The following is a 12543-nucleotide window of genomic DNA, read 5'->3' on the forward strand; positions in this document are numbered from 1 at the left end:
AAATCCTCGGAGGTTTACCTGGCAGGGCTGTTTACCATCACAGCAATGGTAAACACTGGAACAAAATGGTTTAAAACTGGGGAAACAAGTCTTCTAAAACTTAGCTATCACATCTACCCTTGAAAGGAGATTAACAAAATAGAGTGCTCTAGGTACACTCAGGAAACAACCAGCCCTTGGAAACTGAATCTGACATGGAAGGGGTGAGGACCTTTTTAAAGAAACCATTCAGCCCCACAAAACCCAGGGACAATCGGTCCCCTCCTTGGATACCTTTGTGCAGGGCTCTATGTAAGTAACAAGAAAAAGGAAAGTCACTGTTGGCTGGAAACGCCTCTCACTCCCATCCTGGCGCCAACACAGGCAACTGTTAACAACTAGAATCAGAGAGTGACGGGCCAACGGGTCAGCACAGGGATGGACAAACAGAAAAGACGTAGATTACGAGAGGGATCGGAGTGTTAGCCTGAGAGGTGTAGCCAAATCATTATATGGTATTCAGCATCTGTAAGACGGAGCTGGGATGTCTTATCCTACCCGGCTCAGCTTTGTGTGGAAGGCCAGACACATACACACACACACACACACACACTGTGAACGGCCTTTTAGAAGGTGTCTTAGGGAAATGTCATTTCGGGCTGCTGAGCGGGAAAAGGCACCAAAGGTCAGTGCCGGAGACACAGCAGCCTGAACGGAAGGATGGCGGCTGCCACAGCTGTCTATGACGTGAGTAGAAGGACCAGTGTGTGCTTCTAAGGCTAGCTCTGGAATGGACACCCACCCCAGCCTGTCAGACATGAGGATGGGTCCAGTTATACCAGAGTTCCCTGATTTGTTTGCTAACAGGAGACCTGGGGCTCAGAGCAGTGAGCACAGTTCATCAGGGTCATCCTACCCAGGATGAGCCGACCAAGTCTACCACTCCTTTATCAGTCTTCACAAGGCTAGCTGAGCGGAGCCTGTTCCTGCGAGAGGGCTAGAATTGTGGGAAGATGTCCATCGTTTCTGCTGAACCACTCTTGAAAGCAGCTTTTGGTTCCCCACAAGCCTGCCGCAGGACTGACCCAGAAACCGTCCTGGCGTTAGAACCTTTCCCCTCTACTTCACAGGAAAGGAACCCGATGTTTCCCCCACTGTAAATCAGGAGCTCACCGCAGTGTTTGTGAAGCATACTGACTGTGGCAAAAGGGAGTGAGTGAGCGAGCATGTGAGAGAATCAACAGGGACTCTGGAAACTCACTGATGCTTGCCTGGAAAATACGGTCCCCACTGTGGGAGGGAAGAGCTGAAAGGAGTCTCCCTCTCCTCCTTCTCCGCGACCCCCCCCACCCCCCCCACTCCCGCCAAGGTAGGCTTAAAGAGAAAGCCGAGGGAGCTGGGGCTCACCTGCTCTAAGGTGAGCTGCTTGGAGATGGTGTCATTCTCCAGCTTCTTAATCTTCTTCATCAGCTTGTTGACCTGAAACTCCTGTTCCTGCTCCAGATGCTGTTCCAGCTCTGCTTTCTCATGCTGCAGCTGGAAGAGAAAGAACATGGGTGTGGGCCCTGAGCAACTCCAATGCCATACACACCATGCAAATCCGGGCTTCCAAAGGCTGCACCACTAGGAAGCCGCTCACACACACAACAATGGTGCCCGCCTGTGCTCACACGCGCACGACTGACTGGTAGCTGCTTCCTTGTCAACGCCGGGCATCATCCAAAGAGCAAATACTAAACCACAATTAAACACGGTTAGCTATTCTAAAAGAGTTCAGTGGGTGTCTCTGCGGGGAGGAACTGGGAATTCGAAGAAGAGAAGGGAGGGGCACTTTAGAACACATACTGCCATCTCTCTAAGTTATACATCATGGACAGAAAGACTAAGGGACTTTGGGCACACGCATGCCAATAGCATGTGGAGGTCAAAGGGCAACTTTCAAGAGAAGGTGAGCTCTCCTCTTCTGCCTGGAGACGTGGGACTGAAGTGACCTCATCGTCATCGGGCTTTTGTGACAAGTGCCTCTGCCCACCCTACTCAGCCATCTCACTGGCCCGAGGAATTTTCCATGTAGACACTGCACACTGCCAGTCATCAAATTAACTGTAATCTGCATCATGTCTGTAGAAGGAGATGTCACAATCCAAAAATACACTTAGCAAATTATTCAGAATTATGCGATTTCCCAAGGTGCGCGTAAGCTGGTGTTGGCAAAAATCAGCAACATTAGTTTTCTTTGCATAATGAAATCATCCATCACACCTCCTACGTCTTGCTAAAGAACCCAGGGCGTGGGGGGGTGGGGGAAGGAACAGAGAGGAACCTCAGATGTGCAATTAAAAGTTAAAGCTATGGTGTTACAAGTAAAAATTTTACATAATTTTTAAATACAAACCAACCTTCAAAACCAGAAGGAAATTAAAGAAACCCAGGGGCCACAGGGGAGGCCAGAGTGCTCACTAATAACCAGCCATGATGTCCAGCACTCTGGGTGGGTGGGGTCAATGAGACAGGGACAGTCAGCCCTCTGCTTCAGAACCCTGGAGAAGCTAAGCAAAAGCTGCTGGAAACAATGAAGTACACAAAGTTGAACTCTCGCTGAACAGTGTGTTCTGCCTGAGCAGTGGGGCCCATGACAGTCACCTCCATTTTTATAAAGGACACAACAGCTCACCGAACAGAGCTCTGGAACCACACCCTGCTCCTGACCCCATCCCCCAAGACAGGCCAGGAAGGCTGCCTTCAGACTCTGCCCCCAGGTGTGCCGAGAGACATGTTTGGCACGTGGAGAGTCAGATGATTAAATCCAAGAAAAATGAGGCTAGCCACTCTTCCTCAGGAGGGTACAGTGGGTGACTGGGAGACCCTGGCCAGGTCACTCCAAAAGGGACACTACACACTCACATTTGGCAGGATTTCTGCTGTTTAGGAAGTGCACACTCTGTTTAAAAGCAACTTTTCAATCTGAGGTCATCTTCCGCCACGGGAAGCGTTAACTGAAACAGCTGCCGCATCATCTCCAAAAGCAAGCTGGTCACCCTTGCAGGGACCCAGAAGGATAACGGAAAGCAGATGTGAGGGGATGCTTACAGGGGGTAAACCTATTCTTAGCTCATTCTCGAAAACTCAGGTTCTGCAAGACCATGCAGTAATTAAAACTACACGAGGGTGGACGGAGCGTCGGACCCTGGAAAATAAGCAAGGTGGTCACCAAATACTGTCATTCTACACCTGTGTGGTTGGAGATATGATGGTGGTGGTAGGTAAACCCACTGTTAAGATGTCCCCATGCCTTGAAACAGACTAGCGACACTAGGCCTGTCTGTGAGGTAAGGGCAAGAGGCACTTATCTTAAACCCTTTAATCTGTTTGCATAAAGGTGTTTCTAAATACATCCAATGTGTTTTTCAATGGCAGACATTTTATTAGCTAAAAATGGCTCCTTTAATTTTTCTTTCCTTTTTTTTTTTTTTAAGAGTACTATTGATTCTGCCCCAGGTAAATTAAAACAATAAAGAATGGAATCTAACACAGGAAAGCTTCTGGCCTAACCAGCATCGTCTGTCAGAGAATGTTAATCCGAGAACAGAGAGGCTCTGGCTGATGGCAGGAAGTCATATTTAGACAGATGTTCTGCTGCTGTCAATAACCAGCGAGGCATTTCCCTTAAAAGACTGCACGGTGAACTTGGAACAAAGGCCGTAAAGGCTCTGCGTCTTCTGTTTCCTCAAGAGCCATGTCCTAAGGAAAACTGGATGCTAAAGCTGTCATTACCAGGACAAGGTTCCCAGGTTCCCATAACCACTTGAAAGCTACCAAGCTACCCCAAACCCCGAAGCTCCTGGACAGTCACAGCCGTTCTTGTCCCCCAAGGAGAAAACAGAGTCAGCAGCCCTCTGCAGCTTCCTCCGCCACCTCTCAGGTGACAGGTGATTCAAGGCAGGGCATGGAGCCTCTGAGCAGAGGAAACAGAAAATACAGGTTCAAAGAGAGAAGCACAGGGATGTCCTACACCCCCCACAGGGATGGGATGAGATTTAAGATGAAAGGTGGGGGGGGGGGGCAGGGAGGGAGGTGGAGCGGGGGAGGAGGAGGGAGCAGGGAGGAGGAGAGGTCTGTGGGGGGAGGGGGAGGGCTGGCAGTGATGTTCAAAGGACTACACAGTTGGCCGCAGATAGTCTGCCTGAGATAAAAATGAAAAATTATCCGTTTCAGGCAGATTCAGGCTGAGTACCCGTAACCTGAAAGTCCTCAAACGCTTCAAAATCTGAAACTATCTGAGCACCGAGAAAACCCTGTAGGTAGGAAGTGTCACACCTGCCTTCACATCAGGGTAAAACTAAGGGGGCACTCAACCCCGAACCATATCCAGGCTGGGTGCAATGCTCACACTGTGTGTGATGGACATTCAATGAATTTTGTGTTCAGACTCGAGTCCCCTTGTCCATTAGGAATAAACAGAAAACCCAAACTCCTAAATACCTGAAATTCCCTACACTGTGTGTCTCAAGCATTTCAGAAGAGACACTCAACCTACCCTCATCTTAATTCAAGCCATCCTGGACTCGAATGGACACCCCGACTCCACCTGCTGGTTCAAACCACAGCTCATGACAGGACAAACCCTCCAGGGAAACCTAGTGGAGGCAGACCCGAGACACGTCACCAGAAATTAGCTCCAGGACCCTCTCTGCTCTGTCTCCAACACGGGTGAAAACCTCAAATACATCCTTTAAATTCTGAATCTCATCAGAGCCCTTCACACACGGCTAGTAAGGTCTCTGAGTCTTACGAAAACTAAAGTAAACTTGAGCAAAGTATGCAAGCAAACTCTCCGACGTGCTTGAAGTCAACCGCCAGTGTTTCCTTAATGCATCTCTACTGCTAAATGCTTCCTGGGATGAAAAGAGTCGTTCTGAAAATTAAAGAGTTTAGGGGCTGAAGATGGCCCATAACGGCCCTTACAGAGGGCAAGAACTCTGTCCCCAGCACCCACATGATGGCTCACAGCCAATTCTAACTCCAGTTCCAGAGGGATCTGATGCCCTGTTCTGACCTCCCCAGGTTATGCACGCACGTGATGCACATACATACACTCAGGTGTGTGCATATACACGCATGACATAATGTTTTGAAATCAAGGGTTTAAGTACACTCTAGAGAAGGTCATCCCAATGATTATGGAATAACTTATAACAGTTACGGTGTATACTGTTAATACTGACAACAGGAAACCTATGAAACTAGAATCACGTTACACAGTAAGACGTTCACCTAGCAGGTTTCACTTTAAGACAGGATCCCAGTTGCTCAGGGGAACATGTAAACCTCCTGAGCCTCCGCCTCTTGAGGAGCTGGGATGACAAGCCTACAGAACCAGATGACCTTGATCTCTCAAAAGCATTTGCTACGATGGGGAGGAGAGCTCCAACTGTTCACCCTGGGTACCGCTCTGAGCAGCCACAGGTGCCCACAAGGTGTCCCTTGCCAGGTCCCAGGCTGCACAGCAATGCTATGGGTCTTAGCTTTCCTGGATGCAGCCCTTACCAGTATCTGAGGGCCACCCCAGGACCCAGGTCCCTCAAGGAGACCCGAGGCACCCCACTCAACAGTAATCCGCCTCTTTGTGTACAACTCCCTGCTACCCCCCCCCCCCCCCCCCGCACTGATATCCTCAGATGACTGACAGCTCACGCGGCCACGGCCACCTGCACGGGACCAGGTAAAACCTACCACAGGACAGTCACTGTTATCAGTCGCTGGACTGTCACTGACCTAGTCCTCGAGAAAATATCTCAAAATGTCTGAGAATATTCATCACCCCTCAGGAACCAATTTTACATCCCCTGACTGAGAGGCACACCGTGAGCCCTGGGATCACCAGGGTTAGGGTCTGAGCGCACTCTGACTTCAATTCAGACTTCAATTCAATCCTAAATCAGAGCGTGCTCTGATTTCCAACCCTTGACACTGCTGGTCCCATCCTTCTTGAGCTCAACGGCTCCCTCACGTCTCTCTCTGTCCTCCACCACATCAATTCAGCTTCTGCCAGGGCTGTCAAACATCCTCTATGACGCAGTCTAGCTAAGGTCTTACTACTTTTCATGAGATTGTGTCAGTGGATATCCCTAGATCCACTGACGACCATGGATCTGGGTCAGCGGATGTCTCAGTCAGGGTTTCTATTGCTGTGATGAAACACCATGACCAAAGCAACTTAGGGGGGAAAGGGTTTATTCAGCTTATACTTCCATATCGCTATTCATCACTGAGGAAGTCAGGACAGGAACTCAAGCAGGGTAGGAACCTGGAGTCAGGAGCTGATGCAGAGGCCATGGAAGGGTGCTCCTTATTGGCTTGCTCCATATGGTTTGCTCAGTCTGCTTTCTTATAGAACCCAGGACTACCAGCCAGGGGATGGCACTACCCACAATGTGCTGGGCCCTCCCCCATCTATAGTTAATTAAGAAAACACCTTACAGGCGTGCCTACAGCCTGATCTTATGGAGGCATTTTCTCAATGGAGGTTCCCTCCTCTCAGATGACTCTAGTTGGTGTCAAGTTGGCATAAATCTGGCCAGCACAGCAAGCAAGCCCTGATAATCCAGTGTCCTTTTCAATACTCTAAAATAACTGCCTACTAGCTACAAATGAAGTCCAAAGACGTTTCCGTAACGTTCAAGTCCTTCTGTAATCTAGTCCAGTCAGTTGCTGGGCTTTCCTCCATGCTTAGTCCAAGTAACAGCATGAGGTTCACCCCAAAGCAGAAATGGATGGGCCTGAATAAGGGAGCGGCTGTGGAGGTAAATCTTGGGCTACGGAGAGAGCTCAGTGGGTGTAGCCCCTGCCATGTAAGCTTGAGGATGCTGTTGGCCCAGCACCCATGTACGATGTGGGGTGAGGTGTTGACATGCCTCTAATACCAGAGCTTGGGGGGTGGGGGAGAGAGACAAGCAGATCCCGGAAGCTCACTCACTGGCCCACTGAAGAGCTGAATTGAGAGCTCTAGGTTCAGAGAGAAGTCATCTCAAGAAAGAAATAAAGTGGGCTGAGAAGATGGCTCCTCGATGAAACAGTCCCCAGGATCCACGGAAGACCACCAGGTGTGAGCATGCATCTGCAATCTCAGGGCTCCTAAGAGAGGCGGGAGGCAGAAGGCAGGAGAACCCCGGAAGCTCTGTGTACAGGGAACTGTGACCCCGTGCCGTGTACAGGGCAGAAACTTGCCGTCACAGGCTGGCAGCCAGCCAGCCAGAAGCCTTGCAGGTAAAGGGAAATGCAGGGTTTCCAGCCAAGGTCTCTGGCTTCAAACGCTCTGCCCTTGGCCTTGACATAAGCGGCGGCCGCCCGCACTGTATTGCCCTTAAGGGTAGGGACCAGGGCTCTTTACTCCAGAATCTCCCGAGAAAACTCACACAGTGGCTGGATGAATGATGGCACCCACACTCTGTGGGCACTGTCTGCCCTAGACTAGGCCTCAGGATGAGCGAAAACAACTTTGTATGTACCAAGGACACCATAATGAGCGCACCAAATCCACACCAAGAACAAAGCTGTGATGGTGTCGAAGTTCAACTACACCGCAGGAGGCTGCAGAATGTAACTAGTGCCTGCCACTGTCCTCTCAAGAGCCGCCACCCAAGTCGACACATCCAGGCTCCCCAAAGCCCTGCATGCCTCTCCCTGACCATACCCCATCCCCAAGGTCCTCAAACCCCCGTTCTCATGGCAGTCACGTCCCCACATCCTTTTGTTTCCTTTTCTTTGACTGCCTGTCCACATTCAGATACAGCTTTGCCTGCTTTTGTGTTCTTTTTAAACGTTTGTTAAAATGTTAAATGTACTTGTGATAAGTCAAACCGTGGCTCTTACGTTCACCGCACTGAATGTCCAACTCAATGAGTATGCCATGTTCATCCTTTGGTGGTCATAGACACCAAGTTATTTCCAGCTGGTGGTTATTAGGAATGGTAAGACAACAGAGCCTCTTCTCCAAGGGTGGTGTCCACGTGCAGACGGGGTGACCCCGAGAGAAGAGTGTGGCCGCCGCATCATCGGGAGTCAAGATTTCCAGCGTACTTAGGAAATGCAAATCTCTTCCAAAGATGTCACAGTTTCGCTTCTCTCTGAGCAGTGGGTGCATGATAAGCTGTTAGCACTTTTGCTGGAGTTCTGTACTATCTCACGTGTGTCCTGGCCATTCAGCTATCTACCAACAAGAGCAGCTTGGTCAAATTCTGTCATTTCTTCTCCCGACTGTCTGTGTCTGTCTGTCTTTCTCTCTCTCAGGACTGCAGTTCCACATTGGCTGTGTGTCACAGGCACCTGGCCCTCTCTCTGGCTTTCCCTTGCACCCTCCTCCTTATGTGATCTCCTGTGGCGTCTTTGACCCTCAGGGCACATCTCCTAGCGATGGTGTGGATTCCTAGAGAGAGAAGTAACTCCTAATGACAGCACCTCCAGCCTGACTTATCATCCTCACTAGCCAGGATGTCTCCACGGAGCCAGGGCCTCTGTCCAAAGGCCTGTTTTCTCCATCTAGAGTCTAGACATCTCTACTGAGTTTCCAGCCGTCTACATCAACCGACTTCGCCAGCTGCTTTCCCACTCTGAATGATGGGAACTGCTTTTCCAGCCACAGAGGCCCACACCTGTAGGTCTCCTGTGATCCTCTTTTGTTTGAAAGATGTTCCTATTGATGGCTAAAGTTCATCCCGTCAAGTCAACCACCTGTCAAGACACAAGATGCACACTTCCAACTAGAAATAATGCTTCCCTCCCTCTCATAAATCCAGCAAGCTTTCGCCCTGGCTTTACCTAACGATTTTTATTTCCCTTTAACCTTTCTTTTCCTTGCTATCTATTCTATCTCATATTTTATGTCAAAGTCAGGACAGAAGCTTCTGACCCCTTACCATTTTTCCAGACTGACTACTAACTCACTTATGGACGAACTGCATATGCGAACACTTGTGTGTAGACGTTCAGATAAATATGGCAATGTTGGGGCTTTCCATTATTTTTATTACTGTATGTGCATGGGTGCTTTGCCAGCATGTATGTCTTATACACCACACGTGTTCAGTGCCCATAGAGGCTAGAAGAGAGTTGGAGCCCCTGGAATTGGAATCATAGACGGTTAAGTCACAGTGTGGGTGCTGGGAATCGAACCCGGGTCCTCTGGAATTGCAGCCAGTGTTCTCAACCACGGAGCCATCTCTCCAGGCACTAGGCAATGTTTTATCACTGAAGAGCTTTATCGTTTTCTCTCGTCCTCATACTGATCCCGTTCTACTGAGAGCTGCCCAGCATGCTATTTACTGGAGCATTTGGATTTATGCTTTGGCCACCGGTGGGTCTGTGGCATTTCAAATGCAGTTTAAGTAATCTGGCAGCTCCCTGCAGCTGTTTTATGAATGGAACTTATTTGCTCCATGAAAGGAAATGAAAACCAGACAGAGATGAGAATCTGGTAATTGGGAATGAGAAGCAAGTAGAAAAACAAACCTTCCAACTGTTTTGATAGCTATAATGTAAAAGCAATCTCGCTCGGTCAGTATTATCTCCAAACACCACTGGCCACAAGGACCACGGGTCCAGCCAATCTAATGAAAAACATATAGCAAGGTCCCTTCACCTCCCCCTACAGGAGGCCAAGTTGTCATCTGAATGATGCCAAGGCATTCTTGACCTTGGTGACCCTAAAATTAACAAAACAGTTTCTTATTATCACTGTATCATGTGATTTTGCTGCCTGCACAAAATATAAAATGAGCCGGGCGGTGGTGGCGCACGCCTTTAATCCCAGCACTCGGGAGGCAGAGGCAGGCAGATCTCTGTGAGTTCGAGGCCAGCCTGGGCTACCATGTGAGTTCCAGGAAAAGGCGCAAAGCTACACAGAGAAACCCTGTCTCGAAAAACCAAAAAAAAAAAAAAATATATATATATATATATAACTCATATATATAATGAGTTACCACCTTAGTGGAAATGGCAGGAAATGGCCTCAAATCCTAGTGTGCGTCTTTGAAAACGAAGGGCTGGGAGTCTCCGCTCACTTTCAGTGCCTACAGACACACACCACGCTACTCAGAGGCATAACGCTTAGGGGGTTCTGGGAAAAATACGTCCAATCTGGTGGTACCAAAAGGAAACAAAACTTCTCCGTCAGTGAGAAGGAGGGGACAAGTTTCTTTTCTATAGCTGGGACAAAGCCCCATGACCAAGGCAACTTATCAAAGAAAGCGTTTGGTTGGTCTCGCGTGGTCACCAAATGGCGTGGCAGCAGGGACAGCTGAGAGCTCACATCCTGACCCACAGGGAGGAGGTAGAGGGGGAGCGAACTCGAAATGGCACAAGTCTCAAAGCATGTCCCCAGCGACATACTTCCTCCAGCAAGACCATCCCTCCTCATCCTACCTCAACAGGCGGCAACTGAGAATCAAGGACTCAGACATACAGGAGACTACGGGGGCCATTCACGCCAACCACCACAGCAAGGGGAGGTAGGCAAACAAGAACTGGGCACCGCTCATGTCTTTATTCCCTTGTGAAGAGACGGAAGGATGCTATTGCTGCTGCATGGCACCAGTCTGAAGCACTGGCCATCATCTCCTGCATGATGCCCATCCGAGGCACCGGCTGGCAATCTCCCGGTGATAGGGGCTTCACCTCCAGTTCTGCACAAAACTTCCTCCTTCTGTGTTTCTGCAGATGCTAGAAAACTAACTGAACTGCTGTAATTCTAGAAGGCAATCTAACCTCAGGGGACAAGCCGGTAACAAAAATGGCACCCAAGAGGCTGGAGAGAGAACGGTTCCAGCAGTTATGGGTACCCACCGCTCTTTGCAGAGGACCCGAGTTCAATTCCCAGCACCCACATCGGGCAGCTCACAATCATCTGTAACTCTAGCTCCAAGGGGATCCAATGATCCAATGCCCGCTTTTGGCCTCGGCAGGCACTGCACTCACATATACACGTAATTTAAAAATAGAATTGATGTCTCAGGAGCTAGAATGACAGCATTTCCCTCTGGGGCCAGATCCAACTTCAAATGCAAATCAAAACCAGACCATGAACCTATTTGTTGTTTTACGGTAAGCAAACAAAACTGGAGCAGATTTTAAAAACTGAGGAATATAGAAAATCCAGCATTCCTTATTATCCTCAATTATTCTATGGTGAAAGACTGGGACCCTAAGTATTTGTTGACTTCTTGTTGTCCTATTTGCAGAGAGGAATCAAGACAAGTATCAGAAACAGGGTGACAACGATCCCCCAACCCACACATGCAGGAAACGAACCTGATACATCAGGTGTGCATGAAACCAAGCGGGGGACTATCCAGCTGCTAAAGCCAAGTTAGCCTTCAAGAGCAGCAGCTAGCAACCAGGGCCACTAGGAATTTTGTTTTTAGTAACAGATCAGCATGGAGTGAATCCCACAGGGCATTTTGATTCTACTAGTTCTTAATGATGGGGGCAAGTGAGAATCTTTTATCACCCAGGAATAAGGCTGACTGACTACAGGGGCCTCCCTGCAACTCCTAACCAGGATAGCAGGGCACTGAGGGCCGAAGTCGGTCAGACAGAGTTTTCAAAGGCAAAGACATCCAGCTGACAGAATTTTTAAAATCCCATTAGAAAAGTGTCTAGTTACAGAAACCACGCATGATGCTTGTGTCCGGTGAGAGAAGGCATGCACGAACAATGAATATAACCTAGCTGAGTGATGCATGTCTGTAATCCCAGCACTTGAAAGGCTGAGGCAGGACAATTGTGAGCTGGGGTGCTATCGAGACCTTGCCTCAAAAGGTAATAAATTAATAAGTAAATCATAGACTGCATGCTTAGCCCCGAGCCAAGTTACTGCTAACATTTTGGAGAACTGCTTTTGGGGCTTCTAACACACGTGTCACTTATCAATCTGAGTTTGTTCATTAAAAACATCATATTTATTTTACAAATAATGACGATGTTGCCTTCTCTGAGAGATTGCAGAGCAGAGCTTCACTGTATGCTATCCTTCCAAAGTGCCTACTCTTTCAGGTCAGTCTTTCTCCAATCAAGTAGCTGGTCCCACAATTCGGGCTCAGGAAAACATATATTTCTTAGAATAAAGTTTCCATATGACAGAAAAGCATGTAGGGAGAAGAGCTACATGCTGCAGGCCTGAGGGTGCTGTGTGGTTTGCTTTACTGAGGATTCAGCATATCTGCTTCCCAGACTGGTAGTCTGAAGGGCCCCTCATCGACAGTTACATGAACTTGATTTTGTTTTTAATGACATCTCAGGGGCAGGTGTGGCCATGGCGCTCCCTTCAATCCCTGGAGGCAGAGGCAGCAAGATCTCCATGGGGCCTAAGCTAATGAGTCTCTTGTCCTTAGGAATCCCTTTGAAATACATAGTAAGGAAACGTCCAATCACGACAGAGAAACCACACTGTCCTATAAATAGATGTCCAATGGCCTTTGGGTGCTAAGCACTGTCACGGAGAACAGATCAGTCGCCACCTGTCTGTCTGTGGCACCTACAACACAGTCCCTCTTAGCAAGCTTTTTACTT

The 12543-nt window shown here is 48.8% G+C and overlaps 1 protein-coding gene across 1 annotated transcript in view; it reads right to left on the reverse strand.

Moving 5' to 3' along the window:
- The window catches only part of Ccdc6 (coiled-coil domain containing 6), a 98912-nt gene that overhangs the window by 36133 nt on the left and 50236 nt on the right, over positions 1 to 12543 (reverse strand). Inside the window, exon 3 of the mRNA XM_052744754.1 lies at positions 1387 to 1515. Within this exon, the coding sequence (XP_052600714.1) occupies positions 1387 to 1515 (129 nt within the window). The remainder of the gene's footprint in view (positions 1 to 1386; positions 1516 to 12543) is intronic.

This window comes from Peromyscus californicus, unplaced genomic scaffold (assembly GCF_007827085.1).
Source record: "Peromyscus californicus insignis strain IS unplaced genomic scaffold, ASM782708v3 Scaffold_19__1_contigs__length_69161282, whole genome shotgun sequence".
NCBI classification, from domain to species: Eukaryota; Metazoa; Chordata; class Mammalia; order Rodentia; family Cricetidae; genus Peromyscus; species Peromyscus californicus.